The 19,069-nt window shown below is 34.3% G+C and overlaps 1 protein-coding gene across 2 annotated transcripts in view; it reads right to left on the bottom strand.

Moving 5' to 3' along the window:
* The window catches only part of CCDC172 (coiled-coil domain containing 172), a 55,742-nt gene extending 39,447 nt beyond the window's left edge, over nucleotides 1–16,295 (bottom strand). The window contains exons 1-3 of one of the 2 annotated variants that reach the window (XM_004050145.3): nucleotides 16,075–16,295; nucleotides 15,595–15,738; nucleotides 15,297–15,382 (exon numbers count right to left, since the gene is read on the bottom strand). In XM_004050145.3, the coding sequence (XP_004050193.3) occupies nucleotides 15,297–15,382; nucleotides 15,595–15,673 (165 nt within the window). In that variant the 5' untranslated portion in view covers nucleotides 15,674–15,738; nucleotides 16,075–16,295. The remainder of the gene's footprint in view (nucleotides 1–15,296; nucleotides 15,383–15,594; nucleotides 15,739–16,074) is intronic. The other variant, XM_019034491.3, reaches the window with a different exon arrangement.
* Between the last annotated feature and the right edge of the window lie 2,774 nt (nucleotides 16,296–19,069).

Here is a 19,069-nt window from a genome sequence, read left to right as displayed (position 1 = left end):
TTTTAGAGTACCTTAGGTAACAGAGCAGATTTGTCTAGTATAAAATATATTCTGTATTAATCTTTAAAATGCAAAATAAAATTAGCATCAAACATCTTATTTTATATACAATATCTTGTATTATTTTTTAAGTACTTTCTAGTTACAATTTTATAATCTCTTCCCCTAATAAGACTATAGGCTCCTCAAGGGCAGAGAATGTGCTTTCTTTTTCCTCTCAATACCTAGAAGAATTCTTAGCTTAGGTACTAACGCTTTTTGAATACACACATTGAAATCTGCTTTAAGACTGTTTGTTTTTAGATAATAAGTTTCTATTTTCACAGTTTATAGGAATATATGAATGAATAAATCATGTACATAATGTAACTAATAAAATAATAAGATAAAATCTACAAAGCAGAGGCAAAAACCCAGTCCCATGATTATAGTTATATCAAATAAAAAACGAGTCTGCTAAAGACCTTAAATGGGTTTTGAGAACTCATTTTTTATTTTAATACTTCATTTGGTTCTAAGTAGCAAAAGGTATAATAAACATTAATGTTAGACATGCAACTGTTATTTCATTTGGACCTTAAAAAATAACATCTCCTGAGAGATGAATATTGAAACGAAGTCAGGAAGCTTTAATATATGAAAGCTAAAAATGATGCTGGACTGGAAATACTGTCATTTTTCTACTATGTTCAGTACTAGCCCTCATAAGAAAGCATCGTTTCCAGTTTGGGGCTGTTCCCATCTCCACAGAGAAAAGAAAAAGGATATAAATTCAACTTAAATTGCAGAAAGCAAGATTTATGGTAGTTATAAGAACTTCCTCAAGGTGAGAGACAGGTTGTGAAATCTCTGTCCCAGAAGATATTGAATAGTAAAGAGCTTAGAAATAGTCTAGTCCAGAGGCAAAAGGGTTGGCTTAAGAGACAGTTTGAAATATTATGGCTAAAACGTCCTAGAAATATTGACATTTAAAAAGTTGCTGAAATTTTCAAAACCAGAAAATATGATCTTACATTTATATAAGATCGTAGCCCATCTGCCCACATCTTCAGTACTTGGTACTCTTTTCATCAACCCAATTTTAAGAAAGGCATCAATAGAGAAAGATTAGAGAGGTATAATTCACATAATCAAAGGAACTGAGATAATATTTTAGAGATTGGGGGAAGGAATAATAAATAGGGTGGTCAGTTTTTTTCTGTCTCAGAAGACAGAAATTAGAAAACATATGGCCAAATCTATAAAATCATATAGAAATTTATAACAAGGGGAAACTAGGGTATGATCATGAAATCTACCACATTTATTCAGAATAAAAAATATTTCATGACTATTTAATATTTATTATGTAAATGATAATAAAATGAGGTCCAGAGAAGTTAAACACCTTAACAAAGGCTATATAACTAATTAGAGGCAAATCCAGGACTAAAATCCAGGTCTTCTGCCTTTCTTTCTTCTAAATCATGATGTGAGCATGGAAATGTCAGAACTATTTCAAAGTAATGAAAAGATAATTCTAGAGCTAAAAAGAGACTTCGAGGTGTGATGGTGAGTTGAAAACATATAAGGTTAATAAACATTTAAGGAAATTACCAAATCCTAGATCCACCAGAGCTTACTGAGAAGGGTGTTTGCAGTATATACCTAACTCTGAGTTACTGCTGTGGACACTGCCCAGGAATGTCCACAAAACATGCTTTAGAGACCAAATAATGCACTGGATAAATGTGGGTTTAATCTACTAAGGTATTTCAAGTATTATGCCCTTCAGAAACGCAATTCATGAATTCTAAGTCCATGTATACCACTGACCTGTTGTAAAAGATCTATGTCAAACCCAAAACTAAAAAATGAGGAAAATATTACTTATCAAACTAACGAATTTCTAAATGAGACTTAAGCAAATCTATTATTCAAATTCAGGAAAGCCTTATGTTAAGGACTCAGAAATTAAGGTGCTATCTTTCAGCTATCAATGACTAAGAGCTTAAATTACCACTGAGTCCACGTCTTCTTTCTTAAAAGGGAGAATAACCAATATTAAGAAGAGCTAGGTGACATATTGGCACTTAACCAGAATATTTCACCATTACCTAAAAAATGAAATCTATATCCCAAAAACTAAAAAGTAGACAGCTGTTCTAAAGATTTATAAAAAGGGCATATCCATAATTTTCCTCTTCCCTAAAATTTTATGTAAATCATCCATTTTAAGTTCTCTGCTTCTTTGTTTTTATTTTTATTATTAGTTTATCTCCTCTTCATTCCCTTTCTGTCTTATCTTCTCTGTCTTTATCATTTACTTCCATATTTGCCTCTTTTAATCCAGATCTAAAGAGTCCCAGAGAGTCAATAACTACAGAAAGATTACGGTACATTAATCTTCAAATTTACATAGGATCTATGGTTAAAAAATGTTAATACAAAAGTCTTGGTGAGTATGAGAAGTAGAATGATGGAGAAAGCGGCAGGAGTTTGGGAAAGTTAAAGTCAGGAAGGACAAGAATAGAGGCCTATAATATTCTGCTTCACATTGTTAAGGACATCAACAGATCAAGGTTGCAGAAGCTAGATGAGGCCTATTATTATTAATATATTGCCTTCATATTTTAGTGGAACTAAGGAAACAAAAACTTTTGAATCTGCCCAGTTCCTCTTTGTTAAGTTACTAACTCTTCAGAAATAAAATAGCTTTTCACAGTCTCCTATTCGTAGAATGTTTCAGATGGTTCCTTTTGTTCTTACTGTTGTCCCAACTGATTTCTTAAGTTATTTTTTATGTTCCTGCGTTTGACAACTAAATCTACTGATATGTAAAATTTAAGTAAATATTCCAAATATAACCCTGAATGTATCGATAGGATCAAAAGATGAATAAATAATCATCAGAAAATCTTCTCACCTCTTTTTTGTTACAAAGGTAATGGGTGGAGATCAGAGTTGGGAAGATAATACATAAAATGGTAGAGTGTGACATAAAAATATTTCTAAATATATCGGGTCAGGTTTGAACTGAGGCAATATTTTATATCTATGTAGCTTGAACCATTTATTTTATAGTAAACAAAAACTTAAAAATCCATTGCTTCTGTGTCCTAAGTTATCCACTAAGATCCCAAAAGAATACAGACAATATGAAGAAAAGGGTGGGAAGTTCCTAATGGCAGTGATAAAATTTTCTCTTTTTCATTTCTATCTGTCCTCCTACTAGAAATGAAAAAATATATTTGCACACAGCCTTAAAGTGATAGGCCAGGCACAGTGGCTCACACCTGTAATCCCAGCACTTTGGGAGGCCGAGACGGGTGGATCACCTGGTCAGGAGTTTGAGACCAGCCTGGCCAACATGGTGAAATCCCCCTCTACTAAAAATACAAAAATCAGCCAGGTGCGGTGGGGGCACCCGTAATCCCAGCTACTCAGGAGGCTAAGGCAGAATAATTTCTTGAATCCGGGAGGCAGAGGTTGCAGTGAGCCAAGATTGTGCCACTGCACTCCAGCCTGGGTGACGAGAGTGAAACTCTGTTTAAAAAAAAAAAAAATCTAGAATCAAATAGCCAAGCTTTGTCAGAAAATACTGCTGTTTTGGAAAATTCTAATTTATAGTAGTGCCAGCTCCCTGGTTAATTCTGCTTCTCTCAGCAATAAAGACTGTTTTTCCTTTCCTTGTTTTATTCCTCTTGGGATATTTGATTTTTTAATGGAGCTCATAGTTTTCCCAGTGAGCTGACTTATCTGGTCAACTAGGTCAGTTTTCAGCAAAGCCATGATTTGTGACTTTTCACTACTCTTGCTGCCTGGGTGCCTTTAGGTATTTTTCTGCCAGAAGAACTTAAAAATTGAAAATGACTGAGGATTTAAAATTAATGTTAGGGTCCAAGCAAGCAAAGTACATAGGTCCTCTTTGTTGTGGTTGCTGTTGTTAAAAATAATCTCAGCCTTGAGGAACTGACATTTTGCTGATTAAATAATCTGCCCCATAGCATAATAGGCAACTTTACATTTAAAAAAAAAACTAAGAGTTATGTAGAAAATTTCACATTCCTAAAACAATAACAATTGGGAAAAATATATCATTATTATGACTATATGATAAAAGACATTCTAAATACTAAGGTACATTAATGAATATTGTATTGATAGCAGATATTAAGGTTTTTGTAAAAAAGATCTATCTTTATACTTTTCCAAATCACAGAGGCAATGCTTAAAGAATAACTTACTATGACATAATAATCCTAATATAGTTAGCAAGGAAGGAAATAACCTCCTGACAATGGCTTATAAGGCTTTACATGATTTTCACCCCCTCACTCTGTCTCTAGCCATCTCTCCTATCAGTCACCTCCTCACTTGCCCCATTCCAGCCACAGTGGCCTTATTATTATTACATATGTATCATATGTAATATATATAATATATATCACATATAATATATACTACATACTATTATATATAATATAAAATATAATACATGTATAATATAATATTTATACATATTAAGTATACATTTTTGTTGTTGTTGAAATGGAGTCTTACTCTTGTCGCCCAGGCTGGAGTGCAGTGGCATGATCTTGGCTCACTGCAACCTCCGCCTCGCGGATTCAAGCAATTCTCCTGCCTCAGCCTCCCGGGTAGCTGGGATTACATGGGCACACCATCATGCCTGGCTAATTTTTGTATTTTTAGTAGAGACAGGGTTTCGCCATGTTGGCCAGGCTGGTCTCAAACTCCTGACCTCAGGTGATCCACCCCCCTTGGCCTCTCAAAGTGCTGGGAATACAGATGTGAGCCACCGCACCTGGCCCCATTATTATATATGAATCCAAGAAAATATACAGAGAAACCATCAAGAAATAAAAAAAGGGTTTAGTAAAGAAGCTAGTAACAAAATAAATACCAAAATCTATTCTAGTTACCAACAAAAACAGAAAAAAGCATGGAAAATATCCCATTCGTGACAGCAAAATCAAGACAAACAAGATACAAATAAGAAATATCTGAGACCTGTATGAAAAACTTCTACTGAGGAACATAAAAGAAAATCTGAATAAACAGAAAAAGATGTTATATTCTTAAGTGTGACTCAGAGTTATAAAGACATCAATTCTTCATAAATTACAACATGAAATTAGTGCAATCTTATGAAAACCCCAATGATTTTGGTTCTTTTTTAATTTGACAAAATGATTTTCAAATTTATCTAGAAATATAAGCCGTGAAAAGAATCAGGAAAATTCTGAAAAAGAAATTACCCTTCCAGAGGGCCAAAGATATTTTAAAGCTAATATATTTAAGCCAATAATATACTGGTGCCAAAACAAATAGATTAATAGTATAGAATATATAAAACAGATACAAGTATAGATATACACACGCACATGCAAAATACTGTATCATAAAGACAGTGTTTCCAATCAATGGGGAACATGTGACATTTACTCAGGTGACAACAGTCATTTTTCTTTAAAATATTTTAAAAAAGAAAACCACTATAAAAGTATTAGAAAAAGATATTGTTTAAAATCTTGGAGTGGGACAGGCTTTCCTAAGCCTAGAATGGATTCGGAAACAAACTAAAACATTAAAAATTCCAGCAACACAAAACTCTAAACTTTTACTAGAAAATCATGTCATAAAAAGCCAAGATACAAATAATAAAGTTTGCAACAAATGATAAAGAAAGAATATATATAATAAAAAGCTAGATGCCAACCAGAAAAGACTAGGACAGGATAGAAATAGGTAAATATACATATAAATTAAAAATACTAAGTTAAAAAACTCAAATTAAAACTAAAAAGATGCCATTTTTATATTTGTAATACATATTAATTTTCAGTGTATGAGTAGTAAAACTGTGAGAATAAAACTGGAACAACTTTTCTGGAGGACAATTTAAAAATAATCAAAGCCTTGAAAATTACAGACCCATTGACACAGCAATTTGATTTATAAGGCTTTACCCTAAAAAGCTAGGATAAGTGCACAAAGATGTATGTATACGGTTATCACTGCAATGATGATAGAAACAGTAATTTATTAATACAATAGTAAATACTTATCAATAAGAAATTAGTTAAATAAAATATAGTATAACATTTAATGGAATACTACGCAGCAATTAAAATTGCTTATTTATATATATATTTACTCAGATGTCTAGGTTACAGTAAATAGAAAAAAGCAAATTATTTAAGAAAAATATAAATCCATTTAAACAATTTTGAAAGAAAACCTATGAAAATGTTAACCATGTGGTGGAATTATAGGTGATTTTCACTCTGCTTTTTGCCAATTTCTATTTTTAGAATAATTTGCAATAAATAAACACTACTTTTATAAAGAGTTAAAACAATAAAACTATTTTAATTTTGAAAAGTAATCTACTGCATGTTCACCAAATATAATGGTAGAAGGCCTCAGAATTTCCCAGGAATAAAACCCACTTTTCCAGTAGGAACATAAGCGAGAAATCTTAGTAAAGATGGGGAGGAGCGGGAGCTCAGAACGAAAAGAACATTTTAGAGTAATAATCTGATCCATTTGCTCACTGTGGTGGTCCCATCTCTCCCTTTCCTTCCTCTATCTCTCTTGGGAGGAATTTTTAACCAGAAGAAATTAGACTACATTTGAAACTGTGGAACTCATCTGAACAAAGGAAACTGAGGTATACAGCCTTTTAACTTATCTTGAAATATGAATTCAGGCAATAACAATCCATGAGACCATATATGCAACAAAGCCTACACGGGAAATTCTTCCTATCAGCACCAGATCACAGGCACAGCTGTAAGTCGCCAGTTGCCTTTGATCCTTCCCACTCACCTTTTCAGAACTCACCTCCTGTTCCAAAGTCCACAGTCAACTCTTTTCAAAATAACCCCTAAACTGCAAAATTATTCTTCCTCTTTTCCTCAAATAAAACTCCTATTCCTCCAAAGCTGCTCATCTCAGCGAGACAGTAATCTGATTAGGGAAAGACGAGCAAAGCACAAATACTGACCAGTCAAGAACATTTTGTACTGATACGTTTTAATCTGAAAGACTCTTACTGGGGAGCAACTTTAAAGTAAGATAACTTCTGTGTTATTTGACAACTCAGGTGGCAGTACCTTACCTTACCTATCACCACACATCTTAGGATAAAAAACAAAGGGATGCTGAGGTAGTGTTTATTCATGCACTGCTTTTAATGGAAGAACTATAAAATGTCACACATTCTTTAAAACATACATCTTCCTCAACAAATAAGAAGACTTGGCACATGTGCAAGAAATAATCATATCTCAGGCAAGTAAAGCTATACTACAAGAACACTAGAAATTGGGCTGGGGGGTACTCACATCAGCTTGTCAATCAGCTTTAGCTCTAAGAAAGCAGTTGATTCTTCCAGTATTCAAGAAAATGAGAACAGGACAAAAAACAATTTATATATTGTATTTATAGGCAAATTGCAGGTCTGAACAAATCTCACAGAATAACAACATGAACCCTATGAAAAATACTGTTAACAGAAGAGATAAAGAGAATTATCCAAAAGATTACAGTGAAGAGCACAGGATGAAAAAAAAATTGTAATCAATTACTTACTGTTCTTAAGAGGATGCAAACAAAGACATGTCCACTAGAAAACAAGAGCAAGGAAGGACACAGCAGAGAAAGATAAAAACAGAACAAGCTGAGATTTTTAAAAATTAAAGTGTTAAAAAAGAGAAGACAACACATGATTTAAATTTGCAGAGAGCATTAAATAACTAAAACTAATACTGCAAAAGATAGAATTAGGGATGTAAAGGATACAAAGTTTTCCCAGACTTCTGAGGATTCAATTCAGAGAAAAGAGAATAAAGCTCTTCTAAATTATAAGAAATGGGTGTATTGAAAACAAACTCTATGAAATAATAGCTGAGGTTAAAATGGAAGGCTCACCCTTGTTCCAGAAAAAAAATATATCTGTACCAAATTTGGAATTATAGATTGTTTAAAATCATAAAAGCAATCAGGGAAGAAAACAAAACCTAACAGGTTACCTTAAAAAAGGATTTTTAAAAACCATGTTGACTTCAATACTTCTCTTCTGCATTAATAAATTTCAGAATATAACAGTGCTAGATCCACAAAATGTTGTAAAAAAAGGTTTGACTCAATAATTCTGTACAGACAAGTTTCCATGCAAGTGTGAAGATAACAGAAATTTCAGATATTAATAGCTTAGAAGATCTATCATTCACAACTTCCTCCTACAAAATTACAAACAATTACAGACTCATCAAAAAACAAAAAAGTAAGAACTCAAGAATGACAGCGTGAGGCATTGAAGAACTTTATAGTGCAGAATTATGGTTAATATGGCAGTAAAAGCAAAAGTAGAAAGGACTTACTTTCTACTCCAAACAAAGAGAAATGCTAGATAAAATCTAACTACATTTAAAATATTTATCATTTACATAGCTAAGCCAAAAGGAGGAGAGGGAAATCTTCATGCAAGAAACAAATAGACAGCTCAGTGTAAGGATGGTGCTAAAATTCAAGCCCACAGGAGCATCTTTCAGAAATGATACAGGCATTAGGGATTAGGCTTTAAATGCCCACATAAGAACAAAAATCACAGGCAAAGAGAGCCAAGAGTTGGACTCATTGTACTGCCAGGAATTGAGAAATATCTATGCCAGTTATGAAAGATGGGTAACAAAACTCCACCTGTTGCCCTAGAGATGCAGTGTATAAGTGAGCTATATCCCATTGAGCCGAGTGGAAAAGGAGTCATATCCTGAGAATTTGAACCCTGAGATTCTCTTATCCATACAGTGCAGAAATCCTGAGCTCAGAATTTAACATAAAAACTGGTCCTTAACAGGGGAAACCTGTGAGGCCCTGGCAGCAGGGGTGAAACTGCTTCTTAGGGACATCTTTTCTATCAAAGGAATATGTCGAACAGCCAGGAGAGATAAGTTCTTCTAAACATAAGTTCAATAAAATAAAATCAATAAAAAATCTTAATAAGAAAATCTACCACCATGTAAGAAAGGCATCAAATCAAACAAGTAGAATTCAAGGCAGAGGAAAATAGAAAACAGAATTCTATGAGAAAAATTTTAACTTATTCACTCACTAAATGTCTGTTTAATACCTACTATTATTCAGGCACTGTTCTAGATGCTGGGAATAACAGCAATGAACAAAATAGATTAATTTCTATCCCTTGTGGAGCTTACATTCCACTGGAGGGAGACAAATAATAAACAGATCAATATAAAATATGCCAAGAGGTGGTACATATCACACAGCATAGAGACAGGGAGAGATGGTAATGCTATTTGATATAGGGAGGTCAGGGAGGGGCCTCTACAGAGAGGGGGCCTCAAATTTTTGGGTCTTTTGACCTCTTCATAGTCTAAAAAGTTATTAAGAATTTCTTTTTGTTTGATTGTTTTCATGAATTATATCTAGAAATATTTTCTGTATCAAAATTAAAACTGAAAAATTTTTAAACATTAATAACAATAATCCTATTGCATTTTAAATACCACATTTGTATTTAAAAATGACTTTCCAAAACAAAAACAAATTAGAAAAAGGAGTTGCATATAGATTTTTTACAAATCTCATTAACATCTGGCTTAATGGAAGACAGCTGAGACCAGGTTTGGTGGTTCACGCCTGTAATTTCAGAACTTTGAGAGACCAAAGTGGGAGGATCACCTGAGGCCAGGAGTTCAAAACTAGCCTGGGCAAAATAGCAAGACCCTGTCTCTAGAAAACAATATATTTTTTAAATTAGCCAGGTAGGGTGGCAGAGGCCTGTAGTCCCAGCTACTCAGGAAGCTGAAGCAGAAGGATCACTTGAGGCCAGGAGTTTAAGGTTGCAGTGAACTGTTGTTGTGCCACTGAGCTCCAATCTGGGTAACAGAGTGAGACTCTGTCTCTTAAAAATAAATAAATAAAAACAAAAAATTAAAAAAGAAGATAGCTGGACTCTCATATCTGCTTCTACTCAATCTTTTGTAATACGTTTTTCAGTTGGAGAATACGGAGTGCACAGATATGTAGTTGGAAATGATTGTGCACATTCTTCTTTGATACTATATCAAAATTCACCATGTGATAGCTCCTTAAAGGTTAGTTGCAATGTGGAATCTGAAGCCATTTCAATGAACTTTTCATTCTATGCTATAATAAAATCCATTGGTCTACATTGCACTTTGAGTCTACCTTTTATCTATGCACGGTTTTGTAACTTTATGCATTACTTACTGCTTCCCTGAATTATGCAGATCCTCCAAATGTTGATATATTTCATAATATGCTTTCAGAAGTAACATTCTGAAACATCTTGAAACATACTGCTTCAAAAGTAACATTCATATTCATTAATATCACTAACGAACTCACCAGAAAAATCTTTAAGTACCAGGAAGCTGCCAAGCTTACGGTGACAAGATAGATAGGAATCCTCCAAAATTCTAATCTTTGTTTGAAAGCTTGCATATTATCATTGGCAAAATAATAAGAAGAATGTCAGATGTTTGCCTTGACATTTTAGGCTTACTTCATTTATTTTTCAGAAAATTTTGCCAAACACCCAAATCTAAATAACTACAACTTGACTGTCAATTGTCTAAGTAAAAATGGCGTTTCAGAAAAAGAATAGCTAGCTCATACTGCATCTCAAACAACTGCACACATGCTCTCTCTTGAGACAATCGTGGCACTTCAGAATATAAAAGTACTTTAGGTGTACTTCCCATGTGATCGTACACAATATTGAAAATGAATATACTCAATGATCAGTTCCAATAAAATTAATATTTTTGACACTTCAATCGAAGCATTAAGTAAAACTAGCGGTTTTTGTTTTCTTACTGAGAGTGCATGGCAGTGAAGAATACGAGATGACTACTAGTACAGTTTGGTGCCACCACCTCGATTTGTGTTAAGGTGCTAACAGTTTTACTCACTGCTGCTTTTGCACTGTCAATGTGTGCATTAGCATAGAGAAGATGGCAAATGGTACCTTTGTATAGTATTATCATAAAAATAGCTTGACCTTACAAACTCCCTGAAAGTGTCTGGAGGACCCCTTTGAACTCAGAGATCACACTTTAAGAATAATGCTCTAAGGTGACAACTGAGCAGAGACTTAGGCTAACCAACCATCAAGATTTGCATGGGGCTGTCCTAGTGTTAGCACTAAAAGTCCCACATGATTCTACTGGGAGAGATCTAAATGAAGTGAGCGTGCATGACAGAATAACAGCTAATGGAATCAGCATTTCAAACAGAGGAAACAGCAAGTGCAAAGGCCCTGGGGTCAAAGAATGATTGGCATATCCAAGAAAAAACAGCCCAGTACAAAGGTTCACACCCCCATAAACCTGACTGTCCTCAGGAAGGTGAGCTACTGGACAATGTCTAATACAATACTCAAAGGACACTCAGTGACCTTTTTTGCCTATTTCCAAGTTTTGGATAATTACTCATGACAAATATGATAAGGCTTTCTTTATAGAATTTCATAGAGAAAATGGAAACAAATTTTTTCTTTAAATGAGAACATCAAAAATTTTGAGTTTACAGTTAGGTTTATATAGTTGAAATTGCTTGATGTCAATCCTGTAATTCAGGAAGGAAGGTGTTATATAATTTATTTGCCAAGTATTCATAGTGTGATTTATCAGTTGCTCAATGAATGTTTGTTGAATGAATAATTGCCAACTATAAAATTAAATATTGGTAGGATCTAAATTTTTTTGATTAAGCGTAAAGAAAGAAAAAAGCACTCCAGTTACAAAACTCCATTTCAATACTATAAATGATAATAATTTGTGATTTTGTTCTTTCTCCAATTAGGTAATACAGTACTAAAGGATATGACTTTGCCTGCTGTTCTGGAGGTTTCCTAACTTCCACCAATTAAAAAAAGAGAACACATACATATTGAGGCAAAGAAGTAAATGGGGCCACCTTAAGTTACTTTTTAATTTCAATACAATTTTCCTTTAAAAATTCATGAAATATTCTTTTATTATTGTTATGGTGTTTACACAAGTTAAAATTGGAAACAGAAAAAATAAACAAAATATTCACAAAATAGCCTCAAATTTTCCTCCATTTACTCCCTCTTAAGGGAATATGGCATTATATTGAGTTTTATGTAATATGTTTATAACAATTAAATGTCAAAATTTTAATTATATGCCATTTTTAAAAATAGAAGAAGCTATTTTAGACGTTTAAAAGAAACTACCAATGTTCTGTCAGTCCTTAATTTTGGTTTGCCCTGTCATCAATACAATACAACTTTTCCTTAACTATCAGAAGTTTTGGGTGTATTGGTAAGCATGAATGCAAATCCAGGGCATGTTCTCATTTTTCTGTTTTCATATTACCAAACCTAACCAGGCATAGTATAGCTGTCCAATTCATAAAGTACTCATACTATATAACCCGAGACTTTTGCAACCATATATTTTAAAAGACTCATTGAGCCCTGCAAGGCAAATGCTATCATTCAAGTTCTAATTACATGCTATCCGGGTTTTACATAAAAGAAAAAAAATGAATACTGTACTTCCCAAATGCATTTATTGACCAGAAACAACATCCAAAATAAATGCCCCCCAAATTTTCTGAATGTATGACTGTACAGTAGCTCAAGCACTGCTCTGTTCAAATTATGTTCTATTAATAGTTTCTCCTTGTGCTGCTACTGTTTGATAAATGGGTCAATAAATGCCAAGTCAAATATTCAAGTAAATATATTTTCATTGTTATTGGCAGACATATAATTAACTCAGAATAAAAGAAACAAGAAATCAATTTAGGATTAGTTCTTCAGTTCTTCCCATTAGTCATCTGCATTACAATTGTGATTCCACTTTTAAAATCTTTATGCACATATACATACCATCTTGACTATAATATAAATCAAACTATTTCAATTATAAATTAGTATTGTATGAACTGTGACCCTCATATGTTAATTTTATTAGTAAGATACAAATGTATTATTACCCACATATATGAGCTGGTTAAAAAGCAATGTATGCTTATGAACCTATATTAATTAGTAATTTCAACAAATGTTTCTAAACAATGGTAGGCCTTTTCTGTCTTCTTTCTAGTAAAAACAACTGAATCAACATTTTTTAATGTATGTGTATATATCAACAAATTACATTTCCATTTGCAGACAAAACAAAACTTTGCTAACAAAGAAAATATTACAGAGTAACATTAAAAAATATATCAGGTCAATATCCTCACCAATCCAGGAAAAATGCATTTTGTACAAAAACTTGCATAAGCAACCTTTTAAAAATATTAACCTAAACAAGATACAAAACTTCAGTTATATTATTATACATGAATGTCATGACGAAAAATGTTTAAAGTGAGCTTAAGAAATCTGCTTTAATAAAATATGCTGTTATTACTCAATTGTTACTTTCATTATGGTAGTTTAATTGTTTCTGAATTATATATCGTGGAGAAGTCATTTACCTCTCAGTTTCCTCACTCATAAAAAGGGGATAATGATGGGGTCTCATCACAAGATTCCTGTTAGGATTAAAGGAGTTAATACAGGAGAAGCATTTAGAACAGTGCCCCTGCATACAGTAAGTGCTCATATTTTGCCCATTACTTCTATTAGCTTCTAGATATCAATCCTGAAAGTGTCTTAATTCCTTTTCAAGAAAAAGAAAGTTGCATCATAACATTCTTAATGTTTTGCCCATACCACCAGCTTTCAGCATTGCTGGTAGCAGCTAGTTTACTTACTATTCACAGGCAAAACAGGAGGAAGGATCTCACTGAATAACAGTTACAAATTCTATTTTAAAAGACTCTCCCTATTATCTATCAAACTATTAGTACTCAATTCATTCAGCACACTACTGTATACTATATACTGTTAGATAACAGGCAGTGAGAATAAAAGATGGACAAGGAAAAAAATTCCAGATACGCTGCTCACAAAATAGTGGGGGATACAAACACAAATACAAGTATGTATCATTGTTTAATTTTAAAATTTTATCAAGATGTCTTTATTGTATAAATAATAAATATTGTATAAATAAAGAAGGCTTTATTGGTGATGTTTGAGCAACACCTGGAAAGAAAAGCTGAAATTCGCCAGATGGAGAAGTGTTCTCTGATTGTTTCATTCCCAAAGAAAACTGAAAATTCCTCAAAGTGATAAGTTAAAATAGTTACATTTGAAGCAAACAGACTTCCTCAAACAGATTTCATATTACACAGTGCTTGTTTAGTTCATCACTGGGTTCTTAATAAATATTTTTGAATAACTCTCTGTCCCCACCCATAGCGAGGCCTTCACTGTGGCACACTTAAATAATATTCTTAGCTTCCTAATTGTCTATTCCCATCTTCCCAATCAGAGCTCAGAAAGATCCTCCTAAAACTACCTTTTATTTTTAAAGACAGGGTCTCACTATGTTGCCCAGGCTGGCATTAAACTGAACAACTGTCTTCTCACCTTAGCCTCCTGAGTAACTGGAACTACAAGCATGTGCCACCATACTAGGCTACCTAAACCCACTTTTACTGCTCCCTGATCAGGAACTTGCAACGGTTTTCTGCTATTCCCAGATATCAGCCCTTTGCTTTGACTAGATTCCTTTCCCAATATGCACTGCACATATCTGCCTCCTCCTTCTGTCTGGAACGCTTTCCTCCTACTACTTGCTTCTATTTGCCTCTTCAAAATTCTACCCATCCTTCAAGAAGCCATCAGACTCTCTTGCTTCTTTTTAAAATAACAGAACATTACAAACGCTGCAGGAAAGACAGAAACGCTAATGGAAAAGGTATACTTCGGAAGCAAGGCATGTCTAAAATGTGGTAGAGAATTTTAAAACTAAAGGCAGGGGCTTGTTTGAAATTTACATGCAATTGTTATATCAACATAGCACACAAATTATTTATCATTCAAAATGTATATACTGCACCAACTACTTATTAAATAAGTAGAATAATGATTCTTCTAATGACATTGTGCTCTTTTAAAACCTTAACCATCCCACAAAATGGACAATGAATTCTTCATTACCTTAGTTTATTTAGGGCAAATTCGTATTGGAATTGAAGGTGTCACGGGATTCAGAACTTTAAACATCACCAGGCAACATGGAACTAAAACAGCCAGCACAGAGTAACGTGCTTCCTACTTGAAGGACAACTGGTTAAACACTGAAATATCCCCCAAAAGTCAAGTTAAGGCAGGCTTTTTCAAGTGATAATTAGTATGCTTTACATTTCAATACCTTAGATTCCAGCTTGATTTTCTCTTCATTCAGCTCCTCCGTTGCTTTCTTAATTTTTTCACGACATCTGGTTATTTCCGACCTTACTGTAATAAAAATTAAATCTTTAAACACATCAATCTTTCTAAAGTCCCCATTTTGGTGGCGTTTGATAAGCCACCTTTCAGCTGTCTTTCCCTCAGCATGGCATGCAAGCTCCCCTAACGGCTCTGACCACTGCCTTCCGGATTTCCTTCTGCTCCAAGCACCCAGCACCAGAAGACAAAAGGCCCCATGCAAAGGACAGAAATACTCCGACCTTCTCGCATCAAACGGCGACTCTCCTCCGCCTGATGCTCGGTGAAGATGATGTGCTGAAACAGGGACTCCAAGCTCATCTCAGGGCCTGGCTCCTGCGATCCTTTTCTCGCCCTTAAATATTTTATAACCAACCCTGAGGATCCTGGAAAGCAGAATAAAGAAGATGGATTCTTCTAGAACTATTCCCAGATAGACCTGTCTCCAACCCTCTGTCGCCAGCCCAGCAAGAAGATGGAGCCCGACGCCAGACGGTGTCTGAGGGGACTGAGGGTCTAGGGACGCTGGCCGCTGCTGCCCCTTCCTGCCCTCAGCCTTTGTTTCCCGTTACAGTTTACAAACCGGGCTTTTCTCCCTCACGCCCTAAGAGGGCAGTTTCAAGGTCTGCCTTTTTCCCTGGCGAAACCCCTGACTCAGGCCTCCGTCCCTCCCTGGGTTTGTTTTTCGTCGCTTTGGCGGCAAATAAAAAGGCTGCCAAGACCTTGGCTTTTGAGGGCGTCTGGGCAGCAGCCATTTCTGTAGTCGGCCTTTCAATCCCAGTCCTCTCTCATTTTAGGGGTAACGTCCTCAAGGTGCTCTGTCTTTCAGCAAAATGGTACGTGCCGACAAAACCCACGGCCACAACCTTCCCTACGGCTAGAGCCAGTGCTTCAGGTCGGGCCTTGCCTGTGAGAACTTAAACTACGGCGGCTCATTGGGACCATCCTGTGGTGGGCAGGTTTGCCCTGGGCATGTGAACCCCAAAGGTCTTAGGCCCAGTTGGAGTAGGGTTGCCCGGTATCCAAGGCGCAAACACTGAATATTATGAAGTACAAAGTAACTGTGATTCTAAATATAAACTTTTACAAAGTCTTATCCTTTGACGATGGCAAAGACTGCTATAAATGTGCAATGTCTGACATTCCGCCTTAATCATTCCTTTGTAATCAGGGCATATCTTTTTTGTCTGCTTTAAAATTAATCATTGCCTTTTGTAATCAAGCTGCAGTAATATTAACACTTCAATATCTGCGCAATATGTGTCAGAGACCAAAGTGGTTGCTAATTAAAGCTTAAACATGAAAGGCACCTTTGGGACTTCTGCGTGGGATTTTTTAAATCAAAAATTAAAATATTTTTAGTTTTAGTAGGTTGAAATATTGACATTATAATAAACATTTGACTTTATTTCTGAATGTAAAATTGGCATTGGTTGAACTTTAAAAAGTAATTTGTTGTTAGAATGTATTTAAAATTAAGTAAAATAAACATTTGACTTTATTTATGAATGTAAAATTGACATTGATTGAACTTTAAAAAGTAATTTGTCAGAATGTATTTAAAATTAAGTAAAATAAGGTAAATGTTAATTCTGTCACATCACAATAGGCTTAATTAATATTTGATTAATGCTGCAGTCTAATCAGTTATACATTTTAACCTATTCCAAATTTCCGCCTTAATTTCCATCAAGCCATTGATGCATAAAACTTAATTCTTTGAGTTTATTTTAAAAGAATAAATACTGAAAAATATACAAAGCAGAAAAGAACTGCCCATAATCATGTCATTTAGAAGTACATATTAACATTTTACCAATTCCCTTCAAGGTAACCCTCCTCACTCTTCATTTTTCCTTTATAAATTTGAAATTATTGTGAATCAGTAATAATAATAATTTGTTATTATTTTCCAGGCACTATTTTGGACACTCTATATCCTTTTGAGATAATTTTTGCTATCACCTTCATAGCGTAGTTGAGGAAACTGAGGCACGGAACAGTTAAGTATATTGCCATAGTTGCGTACCTCATATAGGGTGGTGAGAACTGAAACCAAGAAATCTGGAATCAGAAGCCATGAATTTAATTTTGGAGTCTACTATTTTATCCTCTTATTACATCCCAGACATTTTACCATTTCATTAAAAACTCCTCATAAATATATAACTTCATAATCCTCCACCATAGAGAGGCATGTGTAAAATTTAGATATACCAAAATAAGTTTTACTCTTATCTGTTCAAGGGTGAAAACAAAGCTGAAATTGTGGTTTGAACCATTTTCTTTGAGCACTTGTTTGGAGGCTTATAAACTGTACCACAGCGGCCATCAAAGGAAAGGGCTTCCAGAAGATAAATTACATTACTAATTAATAACACTCCCTTCAGAATTATTTCCCATGGACTTGCACAAGGAACGTCCTCACAAGGAGGCTGGTTTTCAAAAGCATGCTGCTATTTAACGTTCCAATTTTATTAGTTACGCTCAAATTCACATGTATTATTTAACATGCTCTTTCTGTGCTGAAACCTGGCAAAGTAAAATTTGGGCAGTCTTTGGGGAGTGCAGTTGCCTCACTTACACAGAAGTATGGAAGAAAGAGCTGCTGGAAATTCAAGAAAGGGGGTATGGGGAGAAATGGCTTCTTCATCTTCTGCAGTCATCTTCTTCACATACCAGAATATTTTGGTGCTTTTAAATCCAAAGTTACAATCTTCTCAGAGGTATCATAACTATACATGTTAGCAGGAATTTTAAATTTTATTTTGTTTTTTGAAGCGAATATGATTCATATGAGCTCACAACTCAAAGTTTAAGTGTCCCATAATAATAAAAGTGACATATTAAGATAATTAAAAATACTGCTATTGTATATCTAGGTTTATTTATACATTTTCTGTAGTGTTAAAAGATAGCTTTTCTTATAGATATCCATGCTCATTATATCTTATAATGTTCAGGGCAAGAGCAGCATTACTTAAATTTAGGCCAAATAAAAATGGTATACAATGTGGTAAAACTTGGGCATACAGTTTTCTGAAAATGTACCTTATAAGTCTAAAAAAACAGAGATGCTTCATTCAACAACTGTTTAATGAGTTTCTGCTATTCATTCAACAGATATTATTGAGCATCTCCTATGTGCCATGTTAGAGAGAAAACAACAAGATTTAATAAAGCAGAACTACATAAAAAAGTATTTTTCTTCCCCTGGATATTTCTAACCTCACTGGAGAATTATTATATTTTTTAGCATTTTGGCAGCCGTATAAACAACTGCTTTCAGATGTTTCAACAGATGTTCTTTAGAAGGAAGGCCAATTATTTGCATTATAATACACAGATATGATTCTCAGATCTAAACCTTCCATCTGTACATGTTCCATTGAGTTGCATACCTATGGAATATAAAAGTTAAGATCACTCATTGTCTCTCACCCTCAGACTTTTGTTCATAATAACACTAGCACCTGGGTTCTTGAGCCATTGATAATTGCTTTGCTAGAAGGCCTTATATAAGGCTATATTGCTTTTGTGATTTAAAATGTATTTCCTCTCCTTTCCTAGATTGATGACTTCCCTAAGTTCTAAACCAGGCTTGCAAATACCCACTAGCCCAGGGCATATATATTGCAATGGAAATAAGAAAAGTAATTCATTTATTTTATGTTTTGTCTTAGGGCATCTGCCACAAAGAAAAAAAAATATGTGGGT

The sequence above is a fragment of the Gorilla gorilla genome, chromosome 8 (assembly GCF_029281585.2).
Source record: "Gorilla gorilla gorilla isolate KB3781 chromosome 8, NHGRI_mGorGor1-v2.1_pri, whole genome shotgun sequence".
Lineage (NCBI taxonomy): Eukaryota > Metazoa > Chordata > Mammalia > Primates > Hominidae > Gorilla > Gorilla gorilla.
This window is presented reverse-complemented; position numbering and strand designations above follow the sequence as displayed.